Here is a 12,209-nt window from a genome sequence, read left to right as displayed (position 1 = left end):
TTACACTGCATCTAAGAATAAATTCCTACATCTTTTTCATTAGTAGCAAATGTTAAAATAAATGTTTCAAATTACTAAGAAAACACATTCTAATTCTCTTCATTCTAAAGCTGCTTTATTGAAATAAAAAGATAAGGAAAAATATATATGTTACTCATTTGAGAGTAAAAGGACAATGCTTGAATATTATTATTTCGTAGTAAAGTTAGCTTCCAGATATTTTATTAAGCGAATGAATCAATTCATTTCACTCTCTGTTGCAGAAAAAGTGATACAACTTATTTTGACTTGCCAAATAAATAACATATTCAGCTAACAATGCTTGTAACTTAAGAAAATTCAATAGACCTATTTTTTTCAAAATCTTACCTTGAAAACCAAAGAATATTGAAAATTTTGATTTGATATATTTTATTATTGTTATACTCATTTCATATAACACTTTTAATATGAAACATTCCTAAAGCAAATAATAGATTTACAAGCAATATTTGAGTTCTTATAAATTACTTTTTCCCTTTAATTTCGCATTTTCTGCAAACATTATTTTTACATTGCAAATGCAATATATCTGCAAACGTATATTCTGAAAACAAATTTTCATCAATCTATAAAAGCGAACATATTTCCCCACCCGGGTTCAATAAATCATCTCAAGTCCCTTACTTAGAAACGATAACATCAAAGCAAAAATACTTTAGCCTCCAATGGCATCAACACTCCCCCCCCACGTGCAACCCTCCAACTCATCAATTAAATGATGGAAAGAAACAAACAGAAATAACTGAGGTAAACTTTCTATCATAGTCGTTTTATCTATCAAGGTCAACTGCCCTTCTTTTGCCGAGCGACATTGCGACCCCTCCCCCTAATGTTTTCTTTCTTACTCTTCTTGTGTACAAACTACTACCCCTGATAGATAAGGCCTGAAAACTTACGTCACAGAAAGTCGTGACGTCGCCCCGAGAGGTTACACGAGCGGATGTGAATTGGGGGACCGAGGGAAGAATTTCACCCTCATCAAGTTTACTGATAAGAAACGAACTCTTCCCTTCCCACGCCATTTTTTAGCCAGTGGTTCTTCTGTCTTCTAGTAAACAGGAAGCGCCTTTTCTTATTTGCAAGAAAAATCATATGGATTTACTAAAAATAAGGAATAGAAATGCCTTTGATCTGTTGTATTCCAAACTGTAATGGAAATTATAAGAATGGCTCAAGAGTAAGTGTTTTTGCCTTTCCTAAAAATGAAGAGCTTAAAAAGAAATGGTTCGACGCAGCATATTAGGGTAAGCTCATTTAATTATTTTAAAGTAATGCCAATTGTTTCTAAATGAAAAATCATTTATTCTCACTTTAGAAATTTAACAGCTCAGTAATATCCCTTATTCGAGATTTTAATCAAGTGCATTATAAAAAGAATTATTTCATAAAATGCTGTAATGTAGGCAGTATTATTGTCAATAATAATTATAATACTTGAGTAATTATGTTTACATGCTCTATTTACTATTATATCTATAATTACGTTTACATAGTTAAATTTTATTATATAACATAACGATAAAAATCTGAGATTAAGCAAAATAAAAACTCTTCGTACTTATATATTGTTTTATGTTGTATATTTGTTACTGTATTTAAATTAAACATTGAAGGAAGTCAATATTTACGAATAATTTCCTTTACTGTAGGTCTGTGAATTACATTTTAAAGCAAATGATATTGAAAGAGAAACTGGTACATAAACTAGTAAAATAACATTACGATAAATACCTTTGGTGCGTGGTTTAACACGCATTGCCAAATTTACTTTAAATTAAAGTATTAAACATTTTTACTTAATAAAAACTGCCAGCCATTTAAATAACAAAAATATATTTTAATTAGAAATTAAATTAACAAATATATATCATGATACATTGGCCGTAATTCCATCTACCAGCACGAGGCAGAAGTTCTAAGCCATCTGGTGAAGGCAGGAAGTGAGACTCCGTATCCGTTGGAGAGCAAAGTTCATCTCCAAAGGCATGATTGATGCTTATCGCCAACTGGCGAAACAAACAGTCATTTATCGCCTGTTTGGCCGCTGCACACTCCCTCCGCAGTCTCATTGGAAATGGACATAACGACGTGGGGGTCGAACTTGTCGCCCTGTGCGAGTTGTTTGTCTTGCTGGAACGACGATGGATGCCTTAGCTGGAAGTGTCTTGGTACACTCAGTAGTAGAACTTGCTTCTTGTTTGGCTGGTGGTATACTGGAACACTCAGGAGGAATAATAAAAGCAGGTTTCAGACGGTCTATAGAGATGGTATGGGAAGCTCCCTTGATCTCGAGATCAAACGTTTTCTCTCGTCTGACACGAACTTTGTATGGTCCATCATATGGTGCTTGTAGGGGTTTACGCACACCGTCGTGTCTCACAAATACATGTGAGCACTCGTTGAGGTGAGGATGTACAAAGATAGTTCTTTGTCCATGACAGGAAGTTGGAACTGGTCTCATCGTTGCAAAATGGTGTTTCAAGTCCTCCACGAGCTGCTTGGGTGATGCGTCTCCAGGAGTTGGATCGAAAAACTCACCTGGTAGTCGCAGAGACTTGCCATATACCAGCTCAGCTGTCGTTGCTTGCAGATCCTCTTTGAAGACGGACCGGAATCCGAGTAACAAGGTGGGCAGTGCTGCAGACCACTGATCTGTGTTGTAGGCTTTCAAAGCTGCCTTTAATTGGCGGTGGAACTCTTCGATCAAGCCATTGGCCTGAGGATGATAAGGAGAAGATCTGATCCTTTTAATTCCTAGTAGCTGAGAGAGAGCACGGAACAAATCACTCTCAAACTGTCTGCCTTGGTCAGTAGTAATCCTTGCAGGACAACCAAATCTGGCTATCCAGTGCTTAAAAAATTTTTGTGCTACTGTCTGTGCTGTCATGTCTGGAATTGGTACGGCTTCTGGTGATCCCAGACAAGTTTTTAGGGTGAGACCCGTTAAAAATTGTTTACTCATCATCTGTAACTAATTATATAAATACTTCATTTTCTGAGATACTGAATTACTATTTATAATACCACTAATTGTCTTTAAATTATGTTATAATTTAAAAGGAACTAAAAAATAATTTCGCGTTTATCTATATTTTTATTTAACATAATTAAGAAAAGCTTGGCTATAGAAATCTGTAATTTTATTTTGTGCTATTATTTCTCGGGCATTGTTTCTCTGATTTTTTTTTTTTTTTTTTTTCATCTTCGAGTATATTATAAAAATAGTATCTGCGTGTCTGCTGATTGTAACATCTTTGAGTGGGGTCCCCTTTTAATTCGGCAATTTAACCAATTTTATGTGCTATTTTTTTGCATGATCAAATATACATCCTTATGACTATTTTAATATGTTAATGTTTATAATTAGAAAATCTATAAATTCTGTGATACAAAAATGACTCAAAACAATGAAGGCAGAACATCTGTAGTTACGTAGGCAGACGTATAAAGTAATTGAAGCTAAGAAGGAATTTTCCAGAATTTAAATTAGATTTTTAATTAATAATAAATAAAAATAAAATTAATCAAATTTTTTAAATTTTACTCAATAACTTCGGGGCATATTATTCCACAAAACTATTCTGTACCACTTTAAAATTCAAATAATATTATAAAACACAATAAATTTCTTAATATCATGACATAATTTAGTAAATAATATGCCAAAAGTTTCATAAAATTTACAAGTAAATTTTGTGTTTTCTTAGTGATAAAACTGCACTCCAAATTTCATTCATCTAGCTCTTCTCTTTTCTGTTGTTATTATGTATATAAAAAACGAGCCAGAAATAATTTCGAAAGTGATTTTTAATTATTTATTTTTGAGGAGGAAAAGCATAAGGGGTATAAGGTATTAAATTAAGAGATTCCTTCAACTCTTTGAAAGTTTTTAAAAAGTTCAATTATCAAAAAATTTGGCAGAGTTAAATTTTTTTAAAAATTTGGTATGCGAGAAAATAATAATTATATCATTTTTTTCTTTCTTTTCATGTTTCTTTCGAAAAAAGAAACCTGGAAAAATAAATTTTTCAAGCTTCTTTTTCTTTCTGTTTCTCAGCGTAAACAACAACAACAACAACAAAATAACTGTCGTTTCCCAACAGAAATTATTTACAAACAGATTGAGAACATTTATACACATGAAAACCGCCAATAAATATATCCAGTCAGATATTAGAACATTATATGTCCTCAATAAAAATGGGATTAAATCAACATTTGACATTCTGCGTTTTTTCTTTTCAGCGTTAAACAATAAAAATTGAGCATCTGCTTCTAAATCTATAATTTGATACAATTATTTGCATACAAAAAATAAATATCATAACAAAAAGATAATTTCGAGGAAAAAAATTCTGACCTATTTCATTATATCTACTAATGAAATATATAGCGCTTTTTATAGAAAACTTAACATTTCTCTCTTGATGTAAATTTTTATTTATGAAATTGTAGATCAGAAGAAAGTACGAAACAGTTCCTTACTAAATAAAACTTGCTTGTTTGTTTATATAAATATACTTTTGGAATCTTTTTTTCCCCCAAAAAATAGTATATTATAAAAATAATTGATTGTAAGAGAAAAATATTTTTTAAAAAAATTCTTCACTATAATATTTACACTGCATCTAAGAATAAATTCCTACATCTTTTTCATTAGTAGCAAATGTTAAAATAAATGTTTCAAATTACTAAGAAAACACATTCTAATTCTCTTCATTCTAAAGCTGCTTTATTGAAATAAAAAGATAAGGAAAAATATATATGTTACTCATTTGAGAGTAAAAGGGCATTGCTTGGATATTGGTACGAATTTACCATAAGTTTAAGCTGGTTCATTTCAATTTTTTAATAAGTGGACTGTATTCTTTTTAAAATGAAACGACAATTCGAAAGCCAACCTTTTATTTCTTCGAGGTGCAACGACCCCGCAACGAACTCAGTACGAAGCTGTTTTTGAAAACTGATCCCATGTCAGCAGGGTTACAATAATTTTATCGCTGAAGCTAAGCCAGCGTATGTTTGCTACCTTCTTTACAAAAAGCGCCAACAAGGCGGTAACATTCCGCCCCGCGTTGCGTATTTATGCAACACAAGTTACAATTCAAGATTCAAAGTTATAATCAACAATATACAACAAAATATTTTTTTTCCGAGTTCAAACATCAAAATATATATCAAAAAGACATAGAAATATAAATAAGTATGAACCATAAATGCACAATTAAATATGTAAAAATAGAAAATAACCATTTGACTATGTACAAAATAATATACAGTTTTTTTTTATGTACAGATTAGAAAATCAAGTCTGAATGGGTAGGAGGCAAATTTTAGAGATTGGTCTTTTAAAATGACCATTTTTAGTTTTGACAATTACAACACGAATTTTGCCGTCCTGTCCGGGAATAACTTGGCTTATTCTTCCAAGACACCATTTAAAAGGTGGAAGGTTATCCTCCTTTAGTAAAACCATATCATTTTCCTTAATATTATTTTTTGAAAATCGCCATTTTTTTCGGTCTTGCAAATGATTTAGATAGTCAATCGACCAGCGTTTCCAGATTTTTTCTACTATTTTTGTCAGTCTTTGCCAACGGCTTAATTTACTATCTAGTTCATTTATTACTGAAGGCTCTGGGATAGAATTTATGGGCCTGCCTATTAAAAAATGGCCTGGAGTTAATGGTTCTAAGTCCGAAGCATCGGAAGATAAATGTGAAATAGGTCTTGAGTTTAGGATGCCTTCTACTTGAGTAACAACAGTTAAAAATCCCTCATAAAATAATTTTGCATCGGCAACAGTTCTTTTTAGATGATGCTTGAAGGACTTAACTCCAGACTCCCAGAGTCCTCCGAAATTAGGGGCCCTAGGGGGAAGAAATTTCCATGAGATATTTTCCATTGACAAAAATCTGGATAAATTTTCATCAGGAAAATTAACAAGTGAAACTAGTTTTTTCAATTCTTTGTTGGCTCCTATAAAGGTTTTACTATTGTCACTAAATAAGGTTGAGCATTTCCCTCGACGTGAGAAGAATCTTTTCAAGCAAGCAATAAATGCTTGTGATGTCAAGTCAAAAACTATTTCAAGATGTATAGCCTTAGTAACTAGGCAAACGAAAATAGTTACGTACACCTTATGTAAATTACCCTTTCTTTGATTTTTGTACCTTATGAAAAATGGACCGCAAAAGTCTACACTTGTGTTAGAAAATACAGGGTTGGGATTTACTCGCTCTGGAGGTAAATTCCCCATTAATTGCTCTAAGGGAGTAGGTTTGGACCTAAAACAAGTTATACAGTTGCGCACAACCTTTCTTGTGATATTTTTGCCTCCAATGGGCCAAAATTCTTGCCGAACAAAATGTAATAATGATTGAGGTTTTGCGTGAAAGTTCTTTAAGTGATAATACTGGAAAATTAGAGTGATAATTTTGTGCTTTTTTAGGCAGTATTATCTGATGTTTATGATTATAACTAACATCTGCATGAACCAATCTACCACCTACTCTTAACAAATTGTTTGCATCTAAAAACGCATTTAAGTGACTTATAGAACCCTTCTTCAAAGTTTCTCCGTTTTTTAGGGCCTTTATCTCTTTATAAAATTCACTTACCTGAATAATCTCCATTAATTTCTTTTTTGCTCTTTCCAATTCACTATTTGTGATTGGACCGGTAATTTTTGTTTTATTCTTAATATTGAATAAAAACCTGCAAATAAAACTAAATACACGAATTAATTTTACATAGTCATTACTTATGGCTAAAAAATCCTCAAGAAATGAAATATTATTTACAGAAGATAAACTAATGTTTGACTGTGATTTAAGTTCAGTCAGATATTGTTCATCTGAAATTGCAGACTCATCAAGTTCAACACTAAAATAATTTTTAGAGTCCGGTAAATAGTCAGGACCACACCACCATAAGTCGTTGGTTAAGAGTTCATGAGGGTTCAAACCTCTAGATATTACAGCAGGATTCAGTTGGGAAGAAATATGTTTCCACTGGAGGTTTTCTGTTAGAGTTTGTATCTTTGATACCCGAGTAGCAACAAAAGTTTTTAGTTTATATGGAGGTGTCTTTATCCAGGCAAGTGCAATTGTTGAATCTGTGTAACAGATTATTTCACTGATTAGCATCTGAAGAGAAGGACGAATTCCCTCTATCAACTGCGAGAGAAGGGGACACGCTGACAACTCCAAACGAGGGATCGAAATTACTTTGATTGGAGCGACTCTTGATTTACTGGCAATAAGTTTATTGACAGCTGTGCCATCTTCCATAATAGTTTTCATATAAACTACCGCTCCGAAAGCAGCTTCAGAAGCATCAGCATAACCTACTATAACAGTTCTTTCATAAGATTCTGTCAAGATGTGTCTAGGAATTTTGAGAGTTTCAGGTTTGTAAACTTGATGATGCGGCAAATAATACGATCCTTCAGAAAGGTCATTATTCACTTTTTCCATATGACCCAAACCCTCATATTCTGCAATAAATTCCTTATATAAATTTTGCATCATGGAATTCTTATGCATTCGCTTAACTGTTTGGTTAAATCTAACGTTGGCTAAGGCTTTAGAATCACCCAACAAACCTTCTTCTCTTTCATCGGCATTTTAACTACGAATCGACCATCCTTATTTCTAGTGTGGGTTTCTTTAAAATGCGCCTCGCAAAACTCTTCTTCTGTACTAAGAATAGTATTTTCTTCACTAACATTTTCCACTTACCAGAATTTTTCGATTACTTTTTCAATATTTTCATTTCGAGAAACTAAACTACATAAATTATTAGTACATGGCTCTTGATTGTTTGTATTTATATAGCCACCAGCGACATAACCAAATACAGCATTTTGAAATATTAATGAATTTAGAGATGAACGTATTTGTTCACCCGTAACAATTTCAAAGAAGGTTTCAGCACCCAAAAGTGCATCGATTTTGGAACTCCGTGTAAATTCCGGATCCCCAAGCATAACCTGTGGAATTTCTAAATTCTCTAAATTAACATTTGTTGCCGGAACCATATCCGTAATTTTATCTATTAAAAAAAAGGTTTGTGATAAAAAGAAAGATCCATTACAATTGGCGATATTAGCAACAGCCTCATATTCAATCGAAGAAGAAATTCCTCCCAATGCAGAAACCGATGTATTTATTTTTTGTTTTCGCAAATTCGCGCTGTCAGCAAACTGCTTTGTTACAAAATTTGCCTGAGAAGCACTATCTAGTATTACTCTAGCTCTCGAGAAGTGGCCATAAATATTCTGAATAAGTTACTATTGCAGTTGGAAGCAGAACGCTTTTATTTTTTATAAGTAAGCAGGCAGAGAAAGTATGCTGTGAAGCGGCCGAAGTCACATCTGTTGGGGATAAATCAGTCCTCGGCTCCGAAGGAATTGCATCGGAATGAGCAACATTTTCTCCTCCGATCGAAGGTTTGCTATGTCTGTGCAAGAGATAATTATGATTACCATTGCAAATGTTACACAAGTACTTAGATTGGCTACAAAAAGCTAATTTGTGCCCTGGTTTTAAGCACAACACACAGAGGGAGAGTTTTTTTAACCATATTAAAACGTTCCACAGCTTTTAAATCAAGAAAACTTTTGCATTTATAGATAGAATGATTTGCTGGTAGACGACAACAGCACACTTTGATGAAGTGTCATTTACCTTTGTTACTAAAGTACGTGGTTTAGAACTTCGGGAAATAAATTTCGATTTTGGTGATTGAACGATATTACTTTGCAAATTTTCCAAAATTTGACATCTTTTTTCAATAAATTTTATAAATGTATCATGATTTGATCTCTTTAAAAAATGTTAATTTTATAGACATTGTTGAAGATTAAAGCTGAAGTAAACTGATGTTGTAAAAGAGATTAGCTATATTGAGCGACTAAGCACATTATTATATCACACAATTTATAAGTAACAAAAGTAATTTCTTTAAATTTCTTATTATTAATCATAATAAAAACTGCAATAATTCTTTTTCTATAATATAAATAATAACATAAAAAATCAATTTACTAAAAAAAACTTATATATCCATATGAAAACAGTGTACAGTCAGGGAAATGAGTCATACAGGAAAGTTTCAAAAATACAAAAAGCAATCCTGTATAATCATCACCAGACAGATGAAAAAGATTTCTTCGTTTGTTGCTTTTCTTCTTCTTTTTTTCAAAAGGAAAAGGCTGTTCCTTATTTCTTCCATATCTTGGCAAGTCTTTAATCTGAGAAATGTGAAATAAGAATTAATTATAATATTATAAATAACTGTAATGAAAAAAAAATTACTAATTTAACAATAATACTTACATGACATACTTAAAAATTGCTAGTATAAACACAAATATTTGATATAATTCAAAAATACCATTTTTTGAATCTAAATTTAGAATTCATTTATACAGTACACCTATTATAAAAAAAAAGACATAAGATATTCTATTCTCAATCACTAGAAATGTGTATTCTAAAAAATTTGTAAGTTATTTCAGATAACTTTGGAAAATATTCTACAGAAAGAATATTTTTTTACCTAATCTTAAAATATTATTAGTTCAAGGAAAACATATTTATTATTTAAGTGGTCGTTTTTCAAAAACCCTTCTTGCTTTAAATATTCATACAAAAATCAGCCATAATCTTTGATATACAGCTGTATAACTGTAGGGGTGGAGAAATAAGAATTTTTCAATATGGAATAAAGCATAATGAAAATTTTAAGTTTATACTGCAAATAATCTTTAATACTTGATTATATTTTTACAGATTTAAAAAATTGAACAATAAAAGGAACAAGGTTAAAATTGATTAACATGTAACATTGTCTTAGTAAAGAATAGGAAACTTTTCTTATAGCATGACAAATGCAAAAAACTGTTAAAGATGAACTCTAGTTATAAAAGTAATATTAAAAGTTAATTAAAAATGATTTGAAAAAATATTACATACATACATTATCAATTTTTAATAACTTATATCGCCATAATAACATAATTAAAAAAAACTATAAGACTACACAAATGATATGAATATGTATAGATACAAAACAACTTATTTTACTAGCAAGTCATTATATTAACCAGATAGAAATATGCAATAAAATGTTTTTTATGGAAGCATCTTAAGGAACAATCATTTGACAAAAAACAATATAATCATTCAAAACTTGATGAGTTATCTAAAAGGTATTAATAAGTTTAGCAAATTCTTTTAATTATAATTCATTTGCTTCAAAAAATTGAATGTTCCAAGGAATAATACAATTATTTTAATTCTACAAAATAATTGTATTATTATTATTTTAATTCTAGAAAATAATAATCAAAAATCGACTCGGATATAATAATAATAAAAAGGGATTCCCATATGAAGGATATAAAAGAGATTAATGCAAACATACCTCAAGTCGCTCAGATTCATTATTTGGTAGGTAAATGAATCTTGGCCTCATTTCAGCTATACATCTAGATACTTCATTTATAGCCCGGCAACATGATGACTGGCTAGTTTGATTGAAATCGCCAATTATTTGTTGATGACTTCCTGAAGCAAAAAAACGTAAGGCAATACACAATTTCTCTTCAGTAGTTACAGCACTGTTTCGTAAAATATTGGTGCTTAATTTCTCCTCCTCAAAGATAAAATGCATTCAGCAGAATTACGGGGAAGTCTGTACTTCGAAACAAAATCATATTCATCTAACAAATCCAAGTCAGATACTCTGTCAGTGTAAATTATTCACCTCCTATCTGATATAAACTGCAATAGTTCCAGTGTATCTAAATCCTCCATGTTTGTTTGAAAACTAATGTAACAGTTGTCCTTCTTGACAACTTGCGGAAAACCGTTGATCAAATTTGATTATCGGAAGTCCGTGAATCAAAAAATGGGGCAAAACAGGGGGAAACAGACAATCAATTTGGTCTGGTGAATACCGATTTGACTGCTGATCAGCGTTTAATCATCAGCTGATGTTTAACAACGGTTGGTGAATACGGCCGTAAGGATTGAAGGCACAAGGAACGGAGGGAAAACAACTGTCACTGACGCCGGCTCAAACCGAACTCCTGATATCAAAACGACACTCCGTAACCCGAATGTAAACAAACAGTGAAGAACTGCATGAAGAAAAATTGATAAATCTCAACCTCTTTGGAGAGTTTCAGTTTTCACAAAATATTTTCTTCTCATGCGTATATCATTAGTTATTTTCGTATGTATTTGTTGTTTATTTCTATTCCAATAATTTCTGCTTCTGAGGGCTCCGAAATGTAAACATACACAATCAATACCTTTGCACTTTAGGCAATCACATATACGATTACATTTATGTACGATTCATATATGTTCATAACATAGCGGGATATTTTCGCGAGCTGGGATTGGCCAATCACTGAAAGGTTATACTTAGCACGGTACTTTCTTCTAATCTTTGTGAGTATTCACATCACGTGACTCACGTAGTTTCGTATGCTTTCAAGCAAATGGTAATCTGTCAGTCAATGAGGAGTATATTGCGATGAAGTTAATGTTTCTGTTATAGAATTTTTATTTTCTGACGTTTAAACTATTAGGCTATTTAAAAAGAAGGGGTGAGGAACAAAATACTGATTTTTTGTTTATTTTTTGTATTTGATTACAGGAATTTTTTTTAATTGCATAAATATGGATTGAATTGTATCAGAGATACTGTTTATTAATCGCTTTACACTTCCTAATCATTGTGATTTTTGTGTGTGATGACGAATTTATTTATTGTGTCTATATTTGTAAACAGGATATAACAGTTTTTGTTGCTATACATCCCAAACTCACTGTTTTAAATTCACTTTTATACTAATGTACTGCAGCGGCTGATAAACTTCGCATGTAGTATTAAATAAAGCGTTTAATGATTTTGCCATATTATCTAGTATAATTATTTATTATGAGGCTGTTAATCGTTAGTCATATATTCAAATCAAATATTAAAAGTTTTTCTTGATAACTTATTTTATTCATTTCCTGTTTTTATAGTAATGTCTAATTTCTATCATTATGAGCATAATTCTATCTTTAAGTCAATTGAGTTTTCCTTACTTTAATGAAAGTACACACAACAATATAAATTTGCATAAGAGTACTATTATTTATGAG

General features: G+C 31.4%; 1 protein-coding gene across 4 annotated transcripts in view; it reads left to right on the top strand.

The window, feature by feature from the left end:
- LOC129958702 (ATP-dependent RNA helicase DDX19A-like) overlaps positions 1-12,209 on the top strand; it is a 90,361-nt gene that overhangs the window by 36,203 nt on the left and 41,949 nt on the right. For 2 of the 4 annotated variants that reach the window (XR_008783286.1, XM_056071349.1), the window contains exon 1: positions 11,156-11,286. The exons of 1 other annotated variant lie outside the window; for it this stretch is intronic. Coding sequence is in view for 1 of the 3 variants with exons in the window: in XM_056071349.1 (XP_055927324.1) it covers positions 11,263-11,286 (24 nt within the window). In the remaining 2 variants the exon portion in view is untranslated. Of the gene's footprint in view, positions 1-11,155; positions 11,287-11,529; positions 11,666-12,209 lie in introns of those variants that run through there. One more of the 4 variants, XM_056071350.1, reaches the window with a different exon arrangement.

Source organism: Argiope bruennichi, chromosome X1 (genome assembly GCF_947563725.1).
Source record: "Argiope bruennichi chromosome X1, qqArgBrue1.1, whole genome shotgun sequence".
NCBI classification, from domain to species: Eukaryota; Metazoa; Arthropoda; class Arachnida; order Araneae; family Araneidae; genus Argiope; species Argiope bruennichi.
The sequence above is the reverse complement of the archived record's forward strand: the minus strand, read 5'-3'. Positions and strand labels throughout refer to the sequence as shown.